At 38.1% G+C, this 18647-nt stretch overlaps 1 protein-coding gene and 1 non-coding gene across 5 annotated transcripts; one reads left to right on the top strand and one right to left on the bottom strand.

Annotated features, from left to right (window-relative positions):
* Nucleotides 1–815: 815 nt before the first annotated feature.
* On the bottom strand, nt 816–17389 carry POLDIP3 (DNA polymerase delta interacting protein 3). Of its 4 annotated transcripts, none has more exons than XM_007436587.4 (9): nt 17233–17389; nt 15716–16103; nt 11599–11673; nt 9809–9904; nt 5293–5475; nt 4591–4668; nt 3560–3689; nt 3084–3150; nt 816–2779 (listed from the first exon to the last, which is right to left on the bottom strand). In XM_007436587.4, exons 1-9 carry the CDS (start codon nt 17343–17345, stop codon nt 2605–2607), a joined length of 1305 nt encoding a protein of 434 aa, XP_007436649.1. In that variant the 5' UTR covers nt 17346–17389; the 3' UTR covers nt 816–2604. The 4 variants fall into 4 exon arrangements, with proteins under 4 accessions (XP_007436649.1, XP_007436648.1, XP_007436650.1 ...); XM_007436586.4 differs by having other exon boundaries at nt 817–2779; nt 11599–11676; XM_007436588.4 differs by lacking the exon at nt 17233–17389 and adding an exon at nt 16922–17065 and having other exon boundaries at nt 817–2779; nt 11599–11676.
* A 316-nt stretch (nt 17390–17705) lies between these two features.
* On the top strand, nt 17706–17855 carry LOC112541662 (U12 minor spliceosomal RNA). Its single transcript, XR_003085646.1, has one exon. It is a non-coding gene; the product is annotated as a U12 minor spliceosomal RNA (small nuclear RNA).
* The last annotated feature ends 792 nt before the right edge of the window (nt 17856–18647 follow it).

The following is an 18647-nucleotide window of genomic DNA, read 5'->3' as shown; positions in this document are numbered from 1 at the left end:
CATATCCATGAAATCTTTGTAACCGGCGAGGAAAGGGAAGGCCCTGGAAATAGAGAAGCTTCGGAGACCAAAAACACGCGGGAAATTAGTTTCCACGGCTAATCTTGGAGCTGAAAACTAGTGTACTTTCTAGCGTTACATCGTTTTTAAAGCATCGTAGAAAGTCCTCCGTGTGTGTGAAGCTTCCATAGAGGATCCCTCGGTTTGATGGGATGAGTAAATCAGCATATGGAAGATTTTCCTTTCAAGATGAGGAAAATTTCTGATGACTGGCAGCGATACGGAAGCGGTTTGCTGTTGCCTTTTTCTAGGCTGTTTGACCCTTACCAGCGTACCCTAGAGTCCCAGGATTTCTGACGAAACTGAACCGTGATCAGTTTAAATCACGTTTGGCTAGGAGCTTCCATTTAACTGGGATAAAAGTGTGCCAGTGTCCCTCAGTTTAAGCACAGGATTTAAAGTCTACATAGGCAGAATGAATTGCTCCATTTTGTAATGGAAAATGTTAAATATCATATATTCTTATCTGATATAGTTATTTTAACCCATCAATTTTCTCCTGATTTCTCAAACAACTGCCATCAAAATCTTCCTGCATGTGAAAAGTAATGTCTAAGGGAGAAGGTTGATCTGAACATGTTTACTCTAAATTTGCAGAGTAATACAGTAACTTCCTCATCCACAGGAGAGTACTAAACATGCCCACTTCCATAAACAGCCTTATGCTCTTATAAGTTGATTGTTGTTTAGACTAAAGGGAGGCACTCCCAAAATTGAATAAACATTACAGACTTAATATTTTGCATCTTTAAAAAAAGGAATGTAGAATATTCTCTGTATAACAAATATTTATTCAGAAACATGTTACATTGTGTCCTTGGGTTAACCTTCCCTGTAACCAACCCCACTGCTGCTAATGAAGGACAGATACAAGGAACAGCATTTCTGCAGAAAAATACCTGTTCGCTCAAAAGTACATTTCCCCAGTAGGAGAGAAGTGTGATTATTCCAAAATTAGTAATCCAGATTAGCATTCCATAGGGAACAATGCTTCATGTCCTGAAGTGATACAATTTAACTGGTATGTCCCTGTGAGATTAAACCAAGACGTGATACAGAATGAAGAGCAACTACTGAGCATCAGGCCTACAGTGGAAGAAGCTGTTACTAGAGAATTGTAGCAGACATGAAAATGTTTAAATCTTGCAGTTGAGAGAATAAAAAGTCAAGGAGTTATCCAGCACTATTTCACTGTGTTATCATGATGCTTTAAAAAAAACCAGGTTTTTCTTTTTTAAAATCTTTTAGCAAAAATGTGTACATCAAGTAAAATTGCACATGGACAAAAAATACATCTTTCTTACTTTTAGGTAACTTCTTTCACTGCCCACCTTTCTCTATTTTATGTCAAATAGTTAATATAAGGTGCTCTTACCACTTTTTAATAGAAATAGTGCTGCATGGCAGCAGAAGAATCTTATCCAGAGAGAAAGACTTAGGGATACAATTTATACAAATATGTAACTCCTTAAGAACAGAAAACAGGTGCTGTTTTCTATTGATATTTGACTCAATCAACTGTTAAGTGATCAGCTGTTTTGCAGGCTAGAGAAGATTGCATTGAATAAGCTTGTGGACAGCTGTTACAAATGTTCTGGAGCCAGCATTTCTCAGAAAAGTTTAAGTGTAGCAAAATATGGGTCTGACTTGAATTCTATTGAGATCAGGGCTGGCAGAATACAGACCTCTACTGGTAAAGCACCATGTAAAAACTAGCTTACAGTATCGGCTTGTTCTGCTTAACTGGGAGACACTGTCAATATTTTCCTCTGCAGTATACAACTTCATTGTAAGATATTGGAAAAAACATAATATAGATACTAGAAAATGAAGTTAAATATTTTACTGGCATTCAAACAAATCCATGGGAAAAGCACATCTATGTAATGTCCTGAAGTTCACAACGCCAGTACCCATTCCTCCATCAACGTATTAATAACATGAATACATGGCAATGAAAGTAATGTAGAATATGTTATATACTTGTACTTATACATATTCTCACTGTCTTCCTAATCTCTTCCATTAGTTGCTGCATGAACATTTCATTTGCTGTTTCTTTTTTACCAATTTTAGAATGGGAGACAGAGCTATTATCAAATTCCTGGGAGTACAGTATTATACCAAGTCTCTTCCACAGACACAGATATATTGAAATGAAATGTTGTTTATTATTAGTATAAAGCAAAAGGGACACTATTTCTTACTAAAAGAATGAAAGCCACAATAGATCCTTATCACACCCTTAACTAGGTGTACTTTAACTGGCTGGATACTGCAGTGGGGAAGCAGGTGAAATAAAGGAAGAGTTACATGGTGATACAGATCTCAGTGGAGGAAGGGGAAATTATTCCATTAGAAATATTGGGACAAAAATTCCAACTATGAAAACAACAAACACATTTAGGGGAACACTACTGTACAGGAAAGGTAGCAACTGTAGAAAAACAAAGGTTTGAGTGCAGTCCAACACAACAATTGTGTTCCCGCATGTCTCCCAATTTTCCACACTCAGTTTACTAGTTCACTTTTGACTGCTACTTTTCAAAGTTTGATTTTGAACTCTGTAGGCTGCACAGAAGCAGAAGTCCCCGAGGATTTGAAGAGCGCCTTCAAGATGGTGTCAGGATCCACTTCAGCTGCTGGATTTGAGGATGTTCCTGTGCTTGTTCGACGTGGTTCAGCTTCTTTCTTCACCGAAGGGGTGTCACTCAATCGACTGGGCAGAGTAACAAGAAATAAGATTATATTTAGCCTCCTGGAAGAATACAGACTCAAGCAATAGTATTTATTTTTTTATATACAAGAATAACGGAAAGGAAAAGGAAGAACAAAACTAGAAATATCAGGACCTCCAACACCTACTGATAATGAGGAATGAAATGGCTATCAATTATAATGCTGAACCGAAACAGCTCTTTACATTTTCAGGCTGATAACCTAAGAGAGGTTTAATTTATTTACATCTTACATTTATATTCTGCCTTTAAAGGTCTTTAATTTTATGAACGTAACATACTTACAGCAAGATAGGCTGGTCTGATGTGATGACATTTCCATTAATGAAAAGATTACATTTCATTGGCTGCCCTAGTGAGAAAAAAATAAACATGATAATGTCAAAAGATGCAATGCTTTATACCCAAATTACTGCTATTAGAGGTGTTGCTAAGGTGGACACAAATTCTGGAAAATCAAAGTCTGGAGGATGTTCAATGCAGTCTTTCACTTTTTCCTCACTTTGTATTCACTGCCAGAAGCATCATTTCCATGATTTTTCTTCTTTTAATAATAAAATGAGAAATCCTTCTTAATTTGAAAAATACCTAGTTTGCAAAAATCTGTGTTCTAAAATCCTGGCAAAATGGAAAACATCTTTATTGTTTGACTCTCTGTTTTCCTGAAAATGTTTAAAGTATTTTGGATCTATGGCAAAGCCAAAAAACAAACAAAAAAAACCCACACCCAGCTCAGCCTTCCATATGAGGCTTATACTTACCATCCAAGCATCTGTTGTTATATTTCTTATATGCAGTGATGGCATCTTCCTTTTTCACAAACACAACTTCAGCCATCCCAGGGTTCACTAGACGAGCTCGCTTTAGGGCACCACACACACAGAACAATTCCTGAGGAAAGAGTTGTCATTTTTGGAATAAAAAATATAGCATTGTCCCAGCTTTAAACAAGACAGGATGGTTAAAGCAATAGCAGCAAGATACTAGATTTAAATACTACCTAATGCATGTACCTCCTTTTAAGACAGTGAACAGGGATATTTAGTACTGAGATTGAGAACACACTGATCTGCACCATCACATTGGAAAAAACCCATTAAGAACATAACACTGCTTTGATACTCCCATGCCTTTATTCCATCTTTCTGTTTCCCACATTAGCAAGGCAAACATATTCAGGAAGTCAGGGCATGAAGCTCCCTGCTCTATTTGCCGCCAGTACATAATTAAATATATGGTCCATCTAAATATGGAGGGAGCACATAGTTGTATAACGTAATTTAGATACCTCTTCCAGTTTTTGTATTTATGAAGTCACATTTATTATCAGTAAATTAAATCCGTAGTAACAAAACATCTAGTATTGAAGAGTTGCCATGCTCCCAATTTTTATAGCAAAAAAGATATGTGAGGAAAGGTCTGATTATGAGTGAGGCCCTACACCATTGCCTATATGTTATATATGTTCCAGATTCCTTACAGTTTGAAAATATTATATACTTATATACTATGTCAAGCTTACAACAAACTGAAGAATTCCAGGCCCTTGTAGTTCAGTGTCACATACATAAGACTCTCCCTGGAACTGTTAAATTACTCCTGGTGTTTAAATTATTGTACATTTGAAGATATCTAAGGGATGAATGGGATCAACTTAAGTAGACTACTAGTTAGCTTTTGGTAAAATTTCCAGGTTCTCAAAAAAAGTATATATCTCTTATTACACTATTCACTAGGAACAATATGGATTCAGAAAACAGGCTAGTCTCAGACTTCAACATACAATACTCACAACAATATCCTCTTCTGTAACACGAGGGTGTAAATTATTCACAGTCATCTTAGTACCCTCTAAAGGACTAAAGGTTGGCTATCAGAAAAAAATAAGACAAATGTCAACTACAAATAAATAGAGGAAACATAACAGTGATGTAATACTACACACAAGCAAAATGGAAAAGTAAAACGTCTACAGTTGAATTTCTACAAGTTCAGAATATTCCTTCTAAACTCATATCCAACCACCATATAAGGCATATTTATTCAGCAAAAATTTATATCGGATTCTATTAGTGCTTCATGTTATATACAATTCTGGATTTTGGTTCAGCGGTATGTGTGTGTGTGAATGTGTTTACAATTTTTTTTCCAGGCAGAGAACCACACACAGTTATGAGTGGCATCGTGGAAGCCACCGTTTTAAAAGTATGGACCAAGACAAAAACTAACCATAATTTAATTTAATGTAATACAACCGAGTATAATTAATATATTTCTTTTCTAGTCCTTTTCCCATTTCTATCATATTCAGGAATTCTTTGGGAACAGTACCCTGGAGGTGCTTTGTTGGGTGTGGCCTCAAGTTGTGCATGTTTGTATTTGGGAAAAGGAAAGAATATTTGTTCATCTCATTTTACAGGACTAAAATTAATTTAAAAAGTACTACAATCCTGTGGCCAGCACACAAAGAATCCCTTCTGCATCTTCAACTCACCTCAACCACTGCAGGTTCTTTAGGAGGTTCCTCCTTGGTCACTAAGGTTCTAGACATGTTTGTGAGGGCCTTTGTTCGGATGGGGGAGGGTGGGACTGGGGGGGCTGTATATGCATCATTCTGGACTACTTTTGTAAGAGGGACTGTCTTTGAGAGAGAAAACTTGTTGCCACTGAGTCCGGCCTGCACAAATAAAAAATAAAATATTGGAAATGCCAGAAACAATTTCTTTTCTTCAAAAGACCAACAGCCAAATAGTACCACAAACCAAGATCTCTCATGTCAGACAATTTAACTGCAGGAGTAAACTCATGTGGGCTAGACAAGACTTGCAGCTGTTGAATTAAGCTAACCCACTAAAATATTTCCTTTGTTATTCATCTAACCAGGACCTGTCAGCTGGAGTTTCAGACTGTACTGAAAACTGAAGCATTTCATGTTTCTTTTTAAAAACAGATTATCACACTATCAAGCTTCAATCTTTCTACTGAAGTTTTCTTCACTAGAAATGTCATGCATCAGAGTAAGGTTGTTGAAATATGGTGCTTCCATCAGTAAATGTTTTATCAAATTTAGGATATATTTTTAAAAATCACATAGTTCTGCTATACTTTGCCCAGCCAGTTTGTGGCATAATGGCAATACTAAAATACTATTACAGACATTTCAAATAATTCTTCTAATATAATCATAGGATGGAGGATAGCAAAAGGTACAAACTGGCTGGGCAAAATATAGGAGTTAAAAGTAAACTATTTTTCAGAGGTAAACATATATTTGAAACAAGAAAATAAGCCAACAATCCTAATGAAGTATAGGCTAAAATGTTAAAATATATTCCTTTTTTATATTAAAAGCCAGGCAGGCAGTCCAAAGGACATTAATTAGCATAAGCCCTGTTTATTTACAGATTCTAAGTCTGTGGGCAGAGAATGACTTAGGCTGTTAGGGCAACAAAACATGTGGATCATTTGCGATAAACCAAATGGTATAGAGAACAATCAGCTCACAAATTACACTAAGAACATCATAATACCACAACAAAAATCAATAAGCATTCAATGTAGCAATCAAAATTGCTATTCACCGTTTTGATCCTAATAAGCTTCTTTTCAGAACGCTTCTTTTCAGAATGCTTCTCTCCATCCCTTCCTTTCTGAAAGAGCGTGGTATGTAATCACAGATGGGACCATGCTGCCTTTCCCTGCAGAAAAGGTACCCTGTAATACCCCTTCTGTGTCTCCTCAGACTGGGCACTTGTGAACCCATCGGGAGATTGGGGGTGCAAAGGAGCCTTAAGCCTTGAAAAAGCTTAAATCATCCACTTTATCCCTTAAAATCTATTCAGACTCCTTAGGATTAGGCCAATTATCCCATGGGGAGGATACAATAGATTATACTATTTAATAATACTAAGTAGTATAGTACTATATTATTACGATTGATAACATTTTCATTTTCTCAGGCTGTATGGTCAGAATGTATATAGCTGAATTAGAATAAGCCCAAGGGCAGCACAGCACATGGCAGAATTATTGATTTTTACAACACAAGATAGGTTCACACCTTGTATTAAGTATTACTGTGGTTTGGTTTGATTTTGGCTGGTTCATACAGCATATTAAGCCATAGCTGGCTGAACTATGGTTCACAAAAATCAACCACAAATGGCTGAGTTCACATAATACCCTGAACTATAAAATGATTTACAAATTAAATTAGCTCAGTTCATACAACATACTACAATGAAGCATATCAAATTACATTGTGGTGTAAACTGATTAACCCAATCTACACAAAAATTCAGCAGCAGAATGAATCAAACGGCCAGGTATAGCCAAACTGCAACGTGTATAAATGAAGTGTGGTTATGCACATTTACTTCTATGGGTAATGAAACGTCTGTAAGCAAATAACCAAGAACTCCACTTGTATTACAGATTTTGCTTTGGCCTGATGTTGTTGGACAAAGAGCTATACTGAAACCCTAGCCCTTTGACTACCTTGTCTTTCTTTTCACAGATGATGCTCTCTGCTCCAGGACTGTGTTATGAGCCCTATCAAAGAGCTGTATATGAAGAGCTATTGTTATACCTGATTGTATACTGTATCAGCCTATACAGCACATACACTTTTGAGCCTACCACTGTGATCAAAGGAATAAAAAATATTACCAATTGATAGCTTGAATGCTTGGGATTCTTGGGAAATATGTGCTCCTAATTCAGATTTTTTAAAAACACCACTGATTCTTCCAGTGATTTTTTTGAAACATAAGGTAAACAGATAATAGAATGTTTTGTAAAATTAACACTCTTCTGATTAATATACTGGTGTAGGCTTCCATGGCCAGTATCTGTTGGGCAGTGCTAGGCTTCAGGGCTGACACTGCCCAACTCTTCTGATTATTTAATTTATAAATATATAATGTTCAATGCAAAATCACTGAATTATGTAGTACTTGGATTTCATTCTAAAAATATATTTTGGAGTATGCATGTTGCACTTGTCTGCGACTCTTTAAAGTAGCTCCATCTTTCCCAACAATTGTTCTACAAAATAATCTTAAAAGAGTTGCTTTAACTTTAATGGATGGATTCTTTAAATTAACACCACTGAAGCCTGAAAAAGGTTGGGCTGCTTTAATGAATAACAGAGAGGTGCTATGCTTACATAAGGATCCAAGCAATTCTTTGGATTCATTTTCAAAGTGCTGCACAGCCCTATTATACAACCAAGCCAAAAGTTCACACATCATATTAAGGTACAACATGATTTGTTTGCATTTAAGATAGCATGCTTTGTGAACCCAGCCACTTGTGATTTAATAAAGGATGGTTAAATACACCATCACTGAGTATAATGGTCAAACCAGATGTTAGTATATTTTAATCAAGCAAAAGAAATATCTTGTTTTATTTCTTTCTAAAAATCTCAGCATACAATCTGGGAGCTAATTCATCCACTTAACTCTGCTTATTCTAACTCATGAAACTCTGGAAGCTTTGGAAGAAAACTTTCTTCTCCCCAGGGACTGTAAAGTAGCACTGAATTCTAAGGTGATATCACTCATCCAGAAAATATAGTTCTAATATGCTCAAAGCATTATCTACCCTCCCTCAATGCTCTTTATTACAAAATTCCAAAATTCTAAAGCTACAGCAGGAATCTTTCTGGATTACAGCATGCAATTCTGTTTGACAGATTCAGAGTTTAAAGTTATAAAAGCAGAAGTGGATGATGATAGAATGAGATGTTCTATTCCCTGGTAATATATTTTGATCTTTGAATTTGATTCTTTCTCCTGATGTGCTGTAGTTACTATTGCTGTTTAGTTGTTGTTCTTTTTTTAATTTAACCTTAATATGTAAGCCACCTAGAGTTACATCAGTGATTGAGGTGGCATACAAGTAGGTAGGGAGGTAGATATATAAGCAAGCAAGCAAAATGACTTAAGCACAGATCACTAATTTTGGTTGAAACCCACAGCCTATTTATCTGTCACAATAATCCCTTTAAGAGAAGTAACACTGCTGCAAGTAGGTTTTTTAAAGCTATAGCTTCTTTTACCCTGAACAGAATTAAGTGGCAGATGTTTAGCTAGATCAAGGATGGACACTGAGACTTCCTTTCATGGTTTTATTTAAGTTAGGATGGAGGATCTTTGGCATTATTTCATAAAATAAAGTTTTTAAGGTAAACAGTAAAAGCATTTTCAGTCTAGTTCAGCAAACAATGATGACTTCTTTCTGAGCCTTCAACCAATAGAGATAAAAGTGAAGCAATATTTTTCAGAGATCATTCTTTAACAGATCTGCAACATATATTCCATAAGATATTGTCTTATCAACAAGATGTTGGCTGGACTCACACATAATGCTAAGTTATAATATGGTTTATTTGTGGCTTTGTACAATGTATGACCCCCAACATAATGATAAATCATTGATAATATGCTTGGACCAGATCACTATTATTTGTTCAACAACCCATGGTTAAAATGACTTAGTGCATTAAGATTCAACATGACAATGATCAAACTTGGAAGGGAAATACCTCTTCCTCACAATAATGTGGTCTTTCAAGACAACAAAACAACAGAAATTATGCCCCAGAACTGTGGTGATGCTGATTTAATAGTAAGACACAAGATTAGATTACCAAAGACAACTTTCCACTTGCCTTTTTAACTATCCTTCATCAGAATGATAAATGATAGCGTTAGTTTGCAGTAGAATAGAATCTGGACAGATTTCAATTACTGGCTAGCTCAAAAGATGGAAAGACAAATTAATTGCACATTAATTCTATGAGGCTCTACATCTGCCAGATACAGGCAATTGTCACTCTGTCCTGGAATAGGTGCAAGAAGCAGTACAAATCTGAAAGAGACCACAAGGCTTGTAAAGCTGGAACCAGGATGTTAATCCAGTGTGAATAGAGAGAATATGCATATTTATCTGTATATGCCCACTATAGGTAGAAAGAAAAGAAGATTATAAAACCAGATCCTTACTGCATTCTGCAGGAAGCTATTTGTTGTAGTGATTTTCATCTGTTTATTAGGAAGGGGAGATACAGTTTCGTCGTCATCCTCTGTATCATATAGGCACTAAAATAGATAGAAAATAAGTTGGTGACTTATAATGGAAATAATTTTATATTTCTCATTGTGGCTGTGAAATGGGTATTTTAAAAAGAATTGGGCTGTGTTGAAGTAACAGCTAACCTCAACAAGTAAGCTGCTGTGGGCTTCAATTCTGCTATCATGGATATCACAATTCTGAAGAAATATGATTATTTTAATAGAAAAATATAAATATTTCCACGCATATATTGCATGCTTATTGAAATGCTTCAAAACTGTTCAATCAGGTAATTCCAAAAGCCATTTAGAAACCCAGGACAGCTTGGGAATACTTACAGTTAAATAGAAGATGCTCATGTATGCTATAATTCAAATTTTAAATAACAAACTGATTATTATATTAATTGGACTTTTACATTTATGATGCGTGATTTCTGGAATGAAGATTGATAATGGAAGAGGAGTGTGTATGAACAGGACTGGAATCACAGTACAGGAGGGGAATGTAACCTTTTCTTTCCTGGTCTGATTACAAGGAGCGATTCATATTTCATATATTGCTCTTTGCAGCTGATTTGAGTTTTCCACTCAATGAAAATAATGTTGAAGACTGAGCTAGTCCTTAGAATTTTTCACTTACTAGGATGTTATGCAACATGCTGCTCTACGTGGTACTCTAAATTTAGTGGCTTACATTTTCAAAAACAAGTACATTAAATGCAAAGGTATTTATTTACTGGGCGTCAAGTCTTTTCAAAACTGAGCATTATTTTGTAAAGTGATAGCAGATAAGCCAATGGCAATCAAAATAGCTATGTCAGTGTCTACCATTACAAGTAATCCTTGCTTAACAATCACAATAGGGACTGGAAAATTGGTTGTTAAGCAGGGCAGTAATTATGCAAGTCAGCACGTGACTGGACCCAATTTTATGATGGTTGTTAAGTGAATTACCTGGTTGTTAAGCGAATCCAGCTTCAGCTGGACGTTTTTGCAGGAATTCGCTTAACTACATGATTCGCTTAATGACCAGTGATTCGCTTAATGACTGTTGTAAAAAAGGTTGCAAATCGTGATCACGTGATGGGGGTATGCGATGGATTGCAATGGTTGTAAGTGCAAGTATAGGTCATAAAGCACTTTTCCAAAGTCATTGTAACTTTGAACCGTCATTAAACAAACAGTCATTAAGTGAGGGCTACCTGTATATCTCAGAAGATTATTTATTTATTATTTATCATATTTATATAGCCGCCCATCTCACATAAAGTGACTCTTGCCACTAGCATCATGATAGATGGGCAGGCAGAGTGAAGACTGATGGCAATATTTATTTATTTGATGGTACTTAAAACCATCCCCAATTTCAGGGTATTCTGGGCAGGAAATATTTCATAGCGTGGGGGCTACCATACAGAAGGCCTATCATCTCACCCATACTCCATCAATCTCATGAAGAGAAGAACCTTTCGCAGCCCTCTGGATGACTGGATTGGAACAGTAGATTTGGCTCTGGCAAGCCATTTCCTGATGCACCCTAATATTTGCCTAATATTGCAGAACTAAAGATAGTGCACAGCTGAGGAGTATAGAACTATATGGAAGAATCCCAAAGCGCTAAAATATACTTCAGTGATTTGTTATTTGTCAATATTGTATGCATGGTAGCAAAATGTATACAAATAGGTATGAACTGATAGTTACTTAAAGGCACGCACCTGTTTGTGTGTGTGATTATTCACAATGTTGACCTTCATACCTGCAGAATGAGTATGTGATGGAATTGCAGCCTTCTGCTGTTATTGTGATAAGAGAAGAGGAAAAAGATAAAATCAGCATCAGGATACATCAACTTCTGACTTAATTTAAGGAAAATTACAAAAATGTGAATTGTTATTCTTTAGTGCTTCTAGTAATAAACAGATCAATTACTTATTTACCCAATTTTTGAAGCCTTAAAGCTACATTATTCTACAATCTTTTCCAATAACTGTAATAAAAGGCTTTTTAATATGGTATAGAAATTAAGCACATAATATTGTACAGGTAGAAAAGGAAAGCAAAACTGCAGGAATTGTTTTCTGTCCCATAGTTGTGCTCTGCTTCCAAGGTTTTTGTAAAGATTCTCAGAGAAGCTTCATTGCTTTATAGAATCATTACCCCAAACTTTTTCTGACTTTTAGTCAGACATTTGGAATCAGCCTGGTTTTATTTGTGAGATCTGATGACAAAACCCGGGAAAGAACACTGTACTTTTTACTGAAAAGCAAGCTTTAACTCAATCATCTATCAATCAGACTATTCAAAACAACCACTTGCTTTTTAAAACAAATTCTACATTTAAGACTCAATACATTTACCATAATCAATCAACCTCTGTGGAGGAGGCTGTTCTAAGGGCTTCTTCCCTAGAATGGAACTAAAAAAGTAGAAGGAATTGTTGGGATTTGTTTGACTCTACATTTTTAAGTTGACAATTTCTGGATTATAACTGAACAAAGAAGGAAGAACTGGATAAGCTTGTTAATATGTTGCAGAATGCCCTAAGCGTGAAGTGCCTGGCATAGAGACAAAGTAGATTGGTAAACTTCTAGCATGAAACTGGAGAAGACTAAAGTGGCTGAGCTAGTTCCTTCATCTGCTAATGGCAGGTAAGGCGGCATATGCATACTGCTAAGAAGTTATGTCAAGGTATTTCCACAAGCATTTTATTTACTGATTGATTGATTGTTAAACTTGTATGCTGCCCATCTCCCCCAATGGGTGACTCTGGGCGGCTCACAATAACAATTTACAAACAAACAATCACAATTTTGATACTTACATGTATATACCACCATTTCTGTGTGCACAATATACATTGTTTCTGTGGGTGAACTTAAAATTATAGGTAGTCCTTGGCTTACGACCACAACAAGGACTGGAAAATTCATTGTTAAGCAGTGTGGTCGCTAAGTGAGGCATCACGTGACCACACCCAATTTTACGACCTTTTTTGCCATGGTCATTAAGCGAATCACCAGTTAAGCAAGACATTACGTGACTTGCAACCTTCCATGCTGACTTCTCCACTTATTTTGCTTGTTGGAAGCTGTCTGGGAAAGTCGCAAATGGTGATCATGTGACTATAGGACATTGCAACCATCGTAAATGCGTGACAGTTGCCAAGTGCCCAAATCATGATCATGTGACCATGGGGACACTGCAATGGTAGTAAGTGTGAGGATTGTTGTAAGTCACTTTTTTCAGCACTATCGTAACTTCAAATGGTTGCTAAACAAATGGTCAAGTTAAGGGCTACTAGCATTGAACAATATAGCTTTGTAAACCAGATGGCAAGCTGATACATTTAATGAGTAATGCAATACTGATATTTTCAGAGTATCTTTCTGCTTCAAGAGATACAGTCTCTCTTCCCTTTTCTCTTTTATAGCACATTTAATGAAGTAAATGGAACCATCAGTGACATCTTATATCAAACTCATAAACATTGCCTCAGCGGGTAATAGCATCTAGCCAGTCTTGGCTGATCTTAGAAAGTTGTCAAAGGGGACAACCTGGGAATTGCAAAACTATTAACTAGATCTGAAAATAGACATGGGCCAGCTACTTCCATATACTGCCAAGAAAATTGCAAAGAGGTGATCACCAGGAGCCTAGCTCAACTCAAGGAATCTTTCAACTCAAGGAAACTTTCTTTAAAATAAAACACTGTTTTGTTTACTCAAGATACAACATAAATCAATGCTTTATATAACCTTTCATATAACCACAAGATTAAGCAAACAAGGCTCTTTGGATACTGCTTATACTGTCTTGATAAGAACTGAAGCCCAAAACAGCCACATAGTACCAAGTTGCCTGCTCTTGCTGAAACTTATGCAAGTGGAAAATATAGATTACAAATTTATCATATAAGTAATGCAGTTCTATGTAATACATATTACATTCTTACATATAGGTAAAAGAAATATCTGCATCTGCTATAAACTTAATTGCAGTAGTATTTCCCAAACACTGGGAACACTGCATAAGAAAAATATTATTTTACTATGGTGAACAATCCTGAAATGAGCAAATTCCTCACCTTTGATCTAGAGAACAGACAGCTAGACTTCTCATATGCATCGATTCTCTTATCATTACAAAAAAGTTGTAATTGTATATTCAGAACACTGGAGAGTGACATCCTTGCTCATCTGTTAAAAACTGAAGTCCCTGTCTTAACAGCTGAGAGATAAATCCAGTTCTAATCTAAAAGCAATCCACTGCTGAGACTTCTGTAACACTATCTTATTCTTTTTCAATAAATTTGGACCTGTTTCTGTCTGGTGTCAGGCCAGGATACAGTACAGAGAGCACTGGTCACGCTTGTTGATGACCTTTGGTGGAGCCACGATGGGGGTTGTGCATCCATCCTAGTGCTCCTTGATCTCTCAGTGGCTTATAATACTGTCAACCACAGTATCCTTCTGGACCAGCTGTGGGGGTTAAGAGTGGGAGGCACTGTGCTCAAGTGGTTCACCTACTTCCTCAGGTCAGTTCCAGTCAGTGTTGACAGGGGGGAGAGATCGTGTCTGCGGCCCCTCACGTCTGGGGTACCTCAGGGCTCAACACTCTCCTCTTCAACATCTACATGAAACCACGGGGTGAGGTCATCTGCCAGCTTAAGGTGTGGTATCAATGCTGATGATACCCAGCTCTGTATCTCAACCCCAAGTGGCACAGCTATCAATGTCTTGACCCAGTGTCTGGAGGCCGTTTAGGTCTGGATGGGGCAGAACAGACTTCAGCTCAATCCTACAAGACTGAGTGGCTGTAACTGTTTGGACCCCTTAGGTCAGGGATGTCACCATCCTTGGTCAAGACTGGTATGGAACTTGGGGTGTCCTTCTGGACTTGTAGCTACTGCTTGAAGAGCAGGTAGCAGCTGTGGCCTTTGCACAAGTACATTTTGTGTGCCAGTTGCACCCTTTCCTCGATCGGGAGACCCTTCAGACAGTTACTCATGCCCTGGTCACCTCATGCTTGGATTATTGCAATGAGCTCTACATGGGGCTGCCCTTGAAGACCACCTGGAAGTTATAACTGGTTCAAAATGCAGCAGCGCAAGCAGTAATGGGTGCACCTCAATGTGCCCATGTGTCACCACTGCTATGCAAGCTGCAATGGCTGTTAGTTGGCTTCGAAGTGCAATTCAACCTGAGACACCAGTTATATAGAGTTGTTTCCTAACGAGATGGGCGGTGACAAATTTGATAAATAAATAAAAATATCTAATTGTTTCTGCCTGCCCAGTGTGTTCCAGAAGAACGGGCGCGGTCCAGGTCCCCTCCATTAAATTTTGCCATCTTGTGGGGTCTAGGAAGTGTGCCTTCTCTGTTGCACCCCCCACCCTCTGGAATAGCATCCCCCTGGAGATAAGGATGGCGCCCTCTTTCCTAGGTTTCCAGAAAGGCTTGAAAACCTGGCTGTGGTCCCAGGCCTGGGGTTGATATTTGTCATTGCTTAATGGCCCCTATTTTGTTTTGTGGGTTTTCTTAGTAGAGTATTTTAGTCTGGGCTGCCTGTTGATTTTGTTTTTATGTTTTTTTAGTTTTGTACGGTACCCAGAGTCCACTGGAATTGGGTGGCCAATACATTTAAATCAATCAATCAATCAATCAATCAAATCTTGTTAAAAAACATTCTGCGAGAATCCTGATTTCAGTTGAAATGAGCGTCAAGAGTTGATACAAACTGCACTGTTACTTTCTCTAATATTTTTATTTGAAAAACATAAAGCCATTTCTCCCGAAGCCAGAAAACCAAGCTGGTGAATTAGGAATAACTTACTTGTATTGTTTTTGTGATCTTCACAGCAGGGCATACTGTTTCCACAATAGTGTTCACAGTGGCTGCAGTTGGAGCACTTCTTTTCAAACTAATTTTCTCTCTAGCATCAACAACTTTGGTCACCTTTTCAATACTCTGCTGTTTCCGGGAATTTAGCATCTCCCGGGCATCTTGAACTTTCCCTTTGATTTTGAACCTGGCATCTTTCTGAAGCAGTTTCTCCCTAGCATCTTTCACACCAATTTTGTGTCTGGCATCAGTAACACCAATCTTTTGACGTGCATCAAATGTCTGCTGAAAACCAACACTAGGTGCTGGTCTGCTTAGAAAGGTTTGCTGGATTCCAATTCGAGATCTGATGCCTCCAAAGACTGGCCTCATGTTCAGTCTGAAAGAGAAATGTCAGACATTAGTTATAGCTATTCAATATTTTTTTAAAAAATAACTGAGTAGTTCCAATTCATCACAGAAGGCTGAATGTATGCTGAAGGAATGGACAACAGAAATCAACAAATGGAAAAGATGAACTGGCCAGTAATATAAAAATAAGAAAGATGTGCCTCAAGAAAAGTTTCACTGAAGATGCAGAGTATGAAATAGAACTGACTGATGATGGATGGCAATCTGGGAAAAAAAAAAAAATTAGCCAGAAGAAGTGGGAAGACAATAGGAAAAATGTTGAGAGAATTAGGGACAAAAAAGAATCTGAAAGTATGAACTAGCCAAATCTCCCCAAACCTGAGAGTCTCTTCATTGTTGAATCTGCAGTTCCTATCTTTCTGATTTGCATGGCTCTCTGGAGAACATTATATGGCCTGATTTAGAGTTCTCAATGATGCCAAGAAAGTAATAGGATGGTGTGTTTTTGCTCACAATCCCAAGAAGTCTCTGAAATTGGTAATTGTTTAGGGTGTAAATGATACAGCCTATGTACACTATGGCTTTTCCAGAGATGCACTTCTTGGATAACATGTCAGCAAAATGTTTTTAGACGCCTCTACTGGAGCCTCCATGGAATACACTTTTTGCATTATACAGAACCAAGAGCCTCATTCCAAAAAGAAAAACAAAACAAAACCAGAGCAAGCTGCAGTAGGTAAAGATGGGGCTAACGGAAACCACCGCCTGAGACAGGGAGTCAACTGCTGGATACACTGGGGCTGGCGGCGGGGACCCCGAAAAGCTTCCTACTCAGCCCTCACATACCGCATGCTGTTTTTCTACCTGCGACCCGCGTGCCCCTCTCGCCCGGAGCCCCGCTCTCGCAGCCTTCCTGCGACCCGACGCCCCCTCACTACTCAGATTGGGTCAACAGAACCGAACTCTCTAGCAGGTTACGACTGACAAAACGACAAACCAATCAGAAGACAGGATGTCGCTCTGGGCGGGCCCTCCCTCCCGGACACAGCACGGATCTATTCTGCGTGCTACGATGGGGCGGAGGGAGCGGACCGTCGCCAACAACTGGGTTCCAGTCCCGTAGTTTCTCTGCAAGGCTGATAATCCTTTCAGCTCACCTCCCTTTTGTATTCACATTGACGCCACGCTTCCTGATCAGTTCATCCAAAGATAAGTCCGCCATATTTTCTCTAGGCCCGGAGAAAAGTCGTAGCGACCGAAGACCGGACATGAGATCCAACTACTTCCGGTCTCACACTGCTCCCTTTTCTCTCAGCTCTCGTCCCTGCGCACGCAACATTACGGCTTCTCGCGACTTTTGACAACATCACGCGTAATAAGGGGTTGGAGATTTTGTGGAGGTTAGCTTCCCATAATCCAAAGCGACAATTATTTTAATTTGCATATATAAAATGAGAAGTTGAATAAATAATTTTCCAGATTATAAGATTTGTTTCTTGATTACTGGGTAATCAGATACGTAACAGAGATTTCAATTGCTAACATCCTATTTCTTTGTCCTTACACCGTTCACCCTCACGTAGAACGGCTCTGTTGTCAACTACCTTTCCTTTTTAAAGATAGAAACAGTATGCCTTAAACTTATGAGTAAGGAAAATAACGATCCGGGGTGACGCCCGGGTCCTCACTAACAATGTGAGAAGAATTTTTGAGCGGGTACAGGTCGTCCCCGAGGTGGCCCGCCTACTTAGCGGGATGCCTGGGTGATCTGATCTGCCCGATACTGCTTTACCAAACTGTAAAAATAGCGTTTGTTGCCTTGTGGTTACCACCAGTGGCAAGGCTGATTACCACGGTGCATGGTTGCTGCAATACCAGTGTGCATGCCATTGAACTATTACGAGTTTGTCACTTTTAACGTTATGTACGTAATTATCTTGTATTTTTTAAAGTCTCTGGATTAGGTTACATGGAATATTAATCATAAATTGCATTTATATTAAAAGATTTAAAAAGTAAAAGTTCCAGTTTCTACTGACTTCAAGGGCAATCCAAATAGCCTTCTTAACAATGGCTTCTCACTGCGTTCTTTCAGGATCTATTTTAACTCTCTAGTTTTAGAGCCATACGAAGACAGGCCAACCAGTTCTCCGCTTTCCCCTGCCTCACTCCAACTTAAATCCTACATTTTTTGCACCTGATAAAGTGAGCTCAAGAAGTGCCTTATGCCTTTTAATAACAGTTAGAAAAGTGCTACCCAGCTCCTCCTGAGTTTTTGCCATTAGACAAACATGGCTCACCTCCTATAATGGGATTTCCTGGTGTTCCATCAAGTACTAACCTACTTAGGTTCTGGACAGCAGCCCAGGTCTGCTGGTATTGGGTGTGGTAGGAATTGGAGCATGAAAAACATTTACCATTCTCCAATTACTGTATACTGTCAGTAATAAATATCTGACCCTGGTTGAAGAGTTATCTATCCACCCATCCATCCCTTTTTTTAGAGTTTAACTACTTTCTCTCCAGTATGCACTGTCTATATATGTACACTTAACAGGGTAACCTTGTTCAA

Source organism: Python bivittatus, unplaced genomic scaffold, assembly GCF_059951505.1.
Source record: "Python bivittatus isolate LINGU-HERP-01145 unplaced genomic scaffold, Pbiv_v1 ctg000330_np1212, whole genome shotgun sequence".
NCBI classification, from domain to species: domain Eukaryota; kingdom Metazoa; phylum Chordata; class Lepidosauria; order Squamata; family Pythonidae; genus Python; species Python bivittatus.
This window is presented reverse-complemented; position numbering and strand designations above follow the sequence as displayed.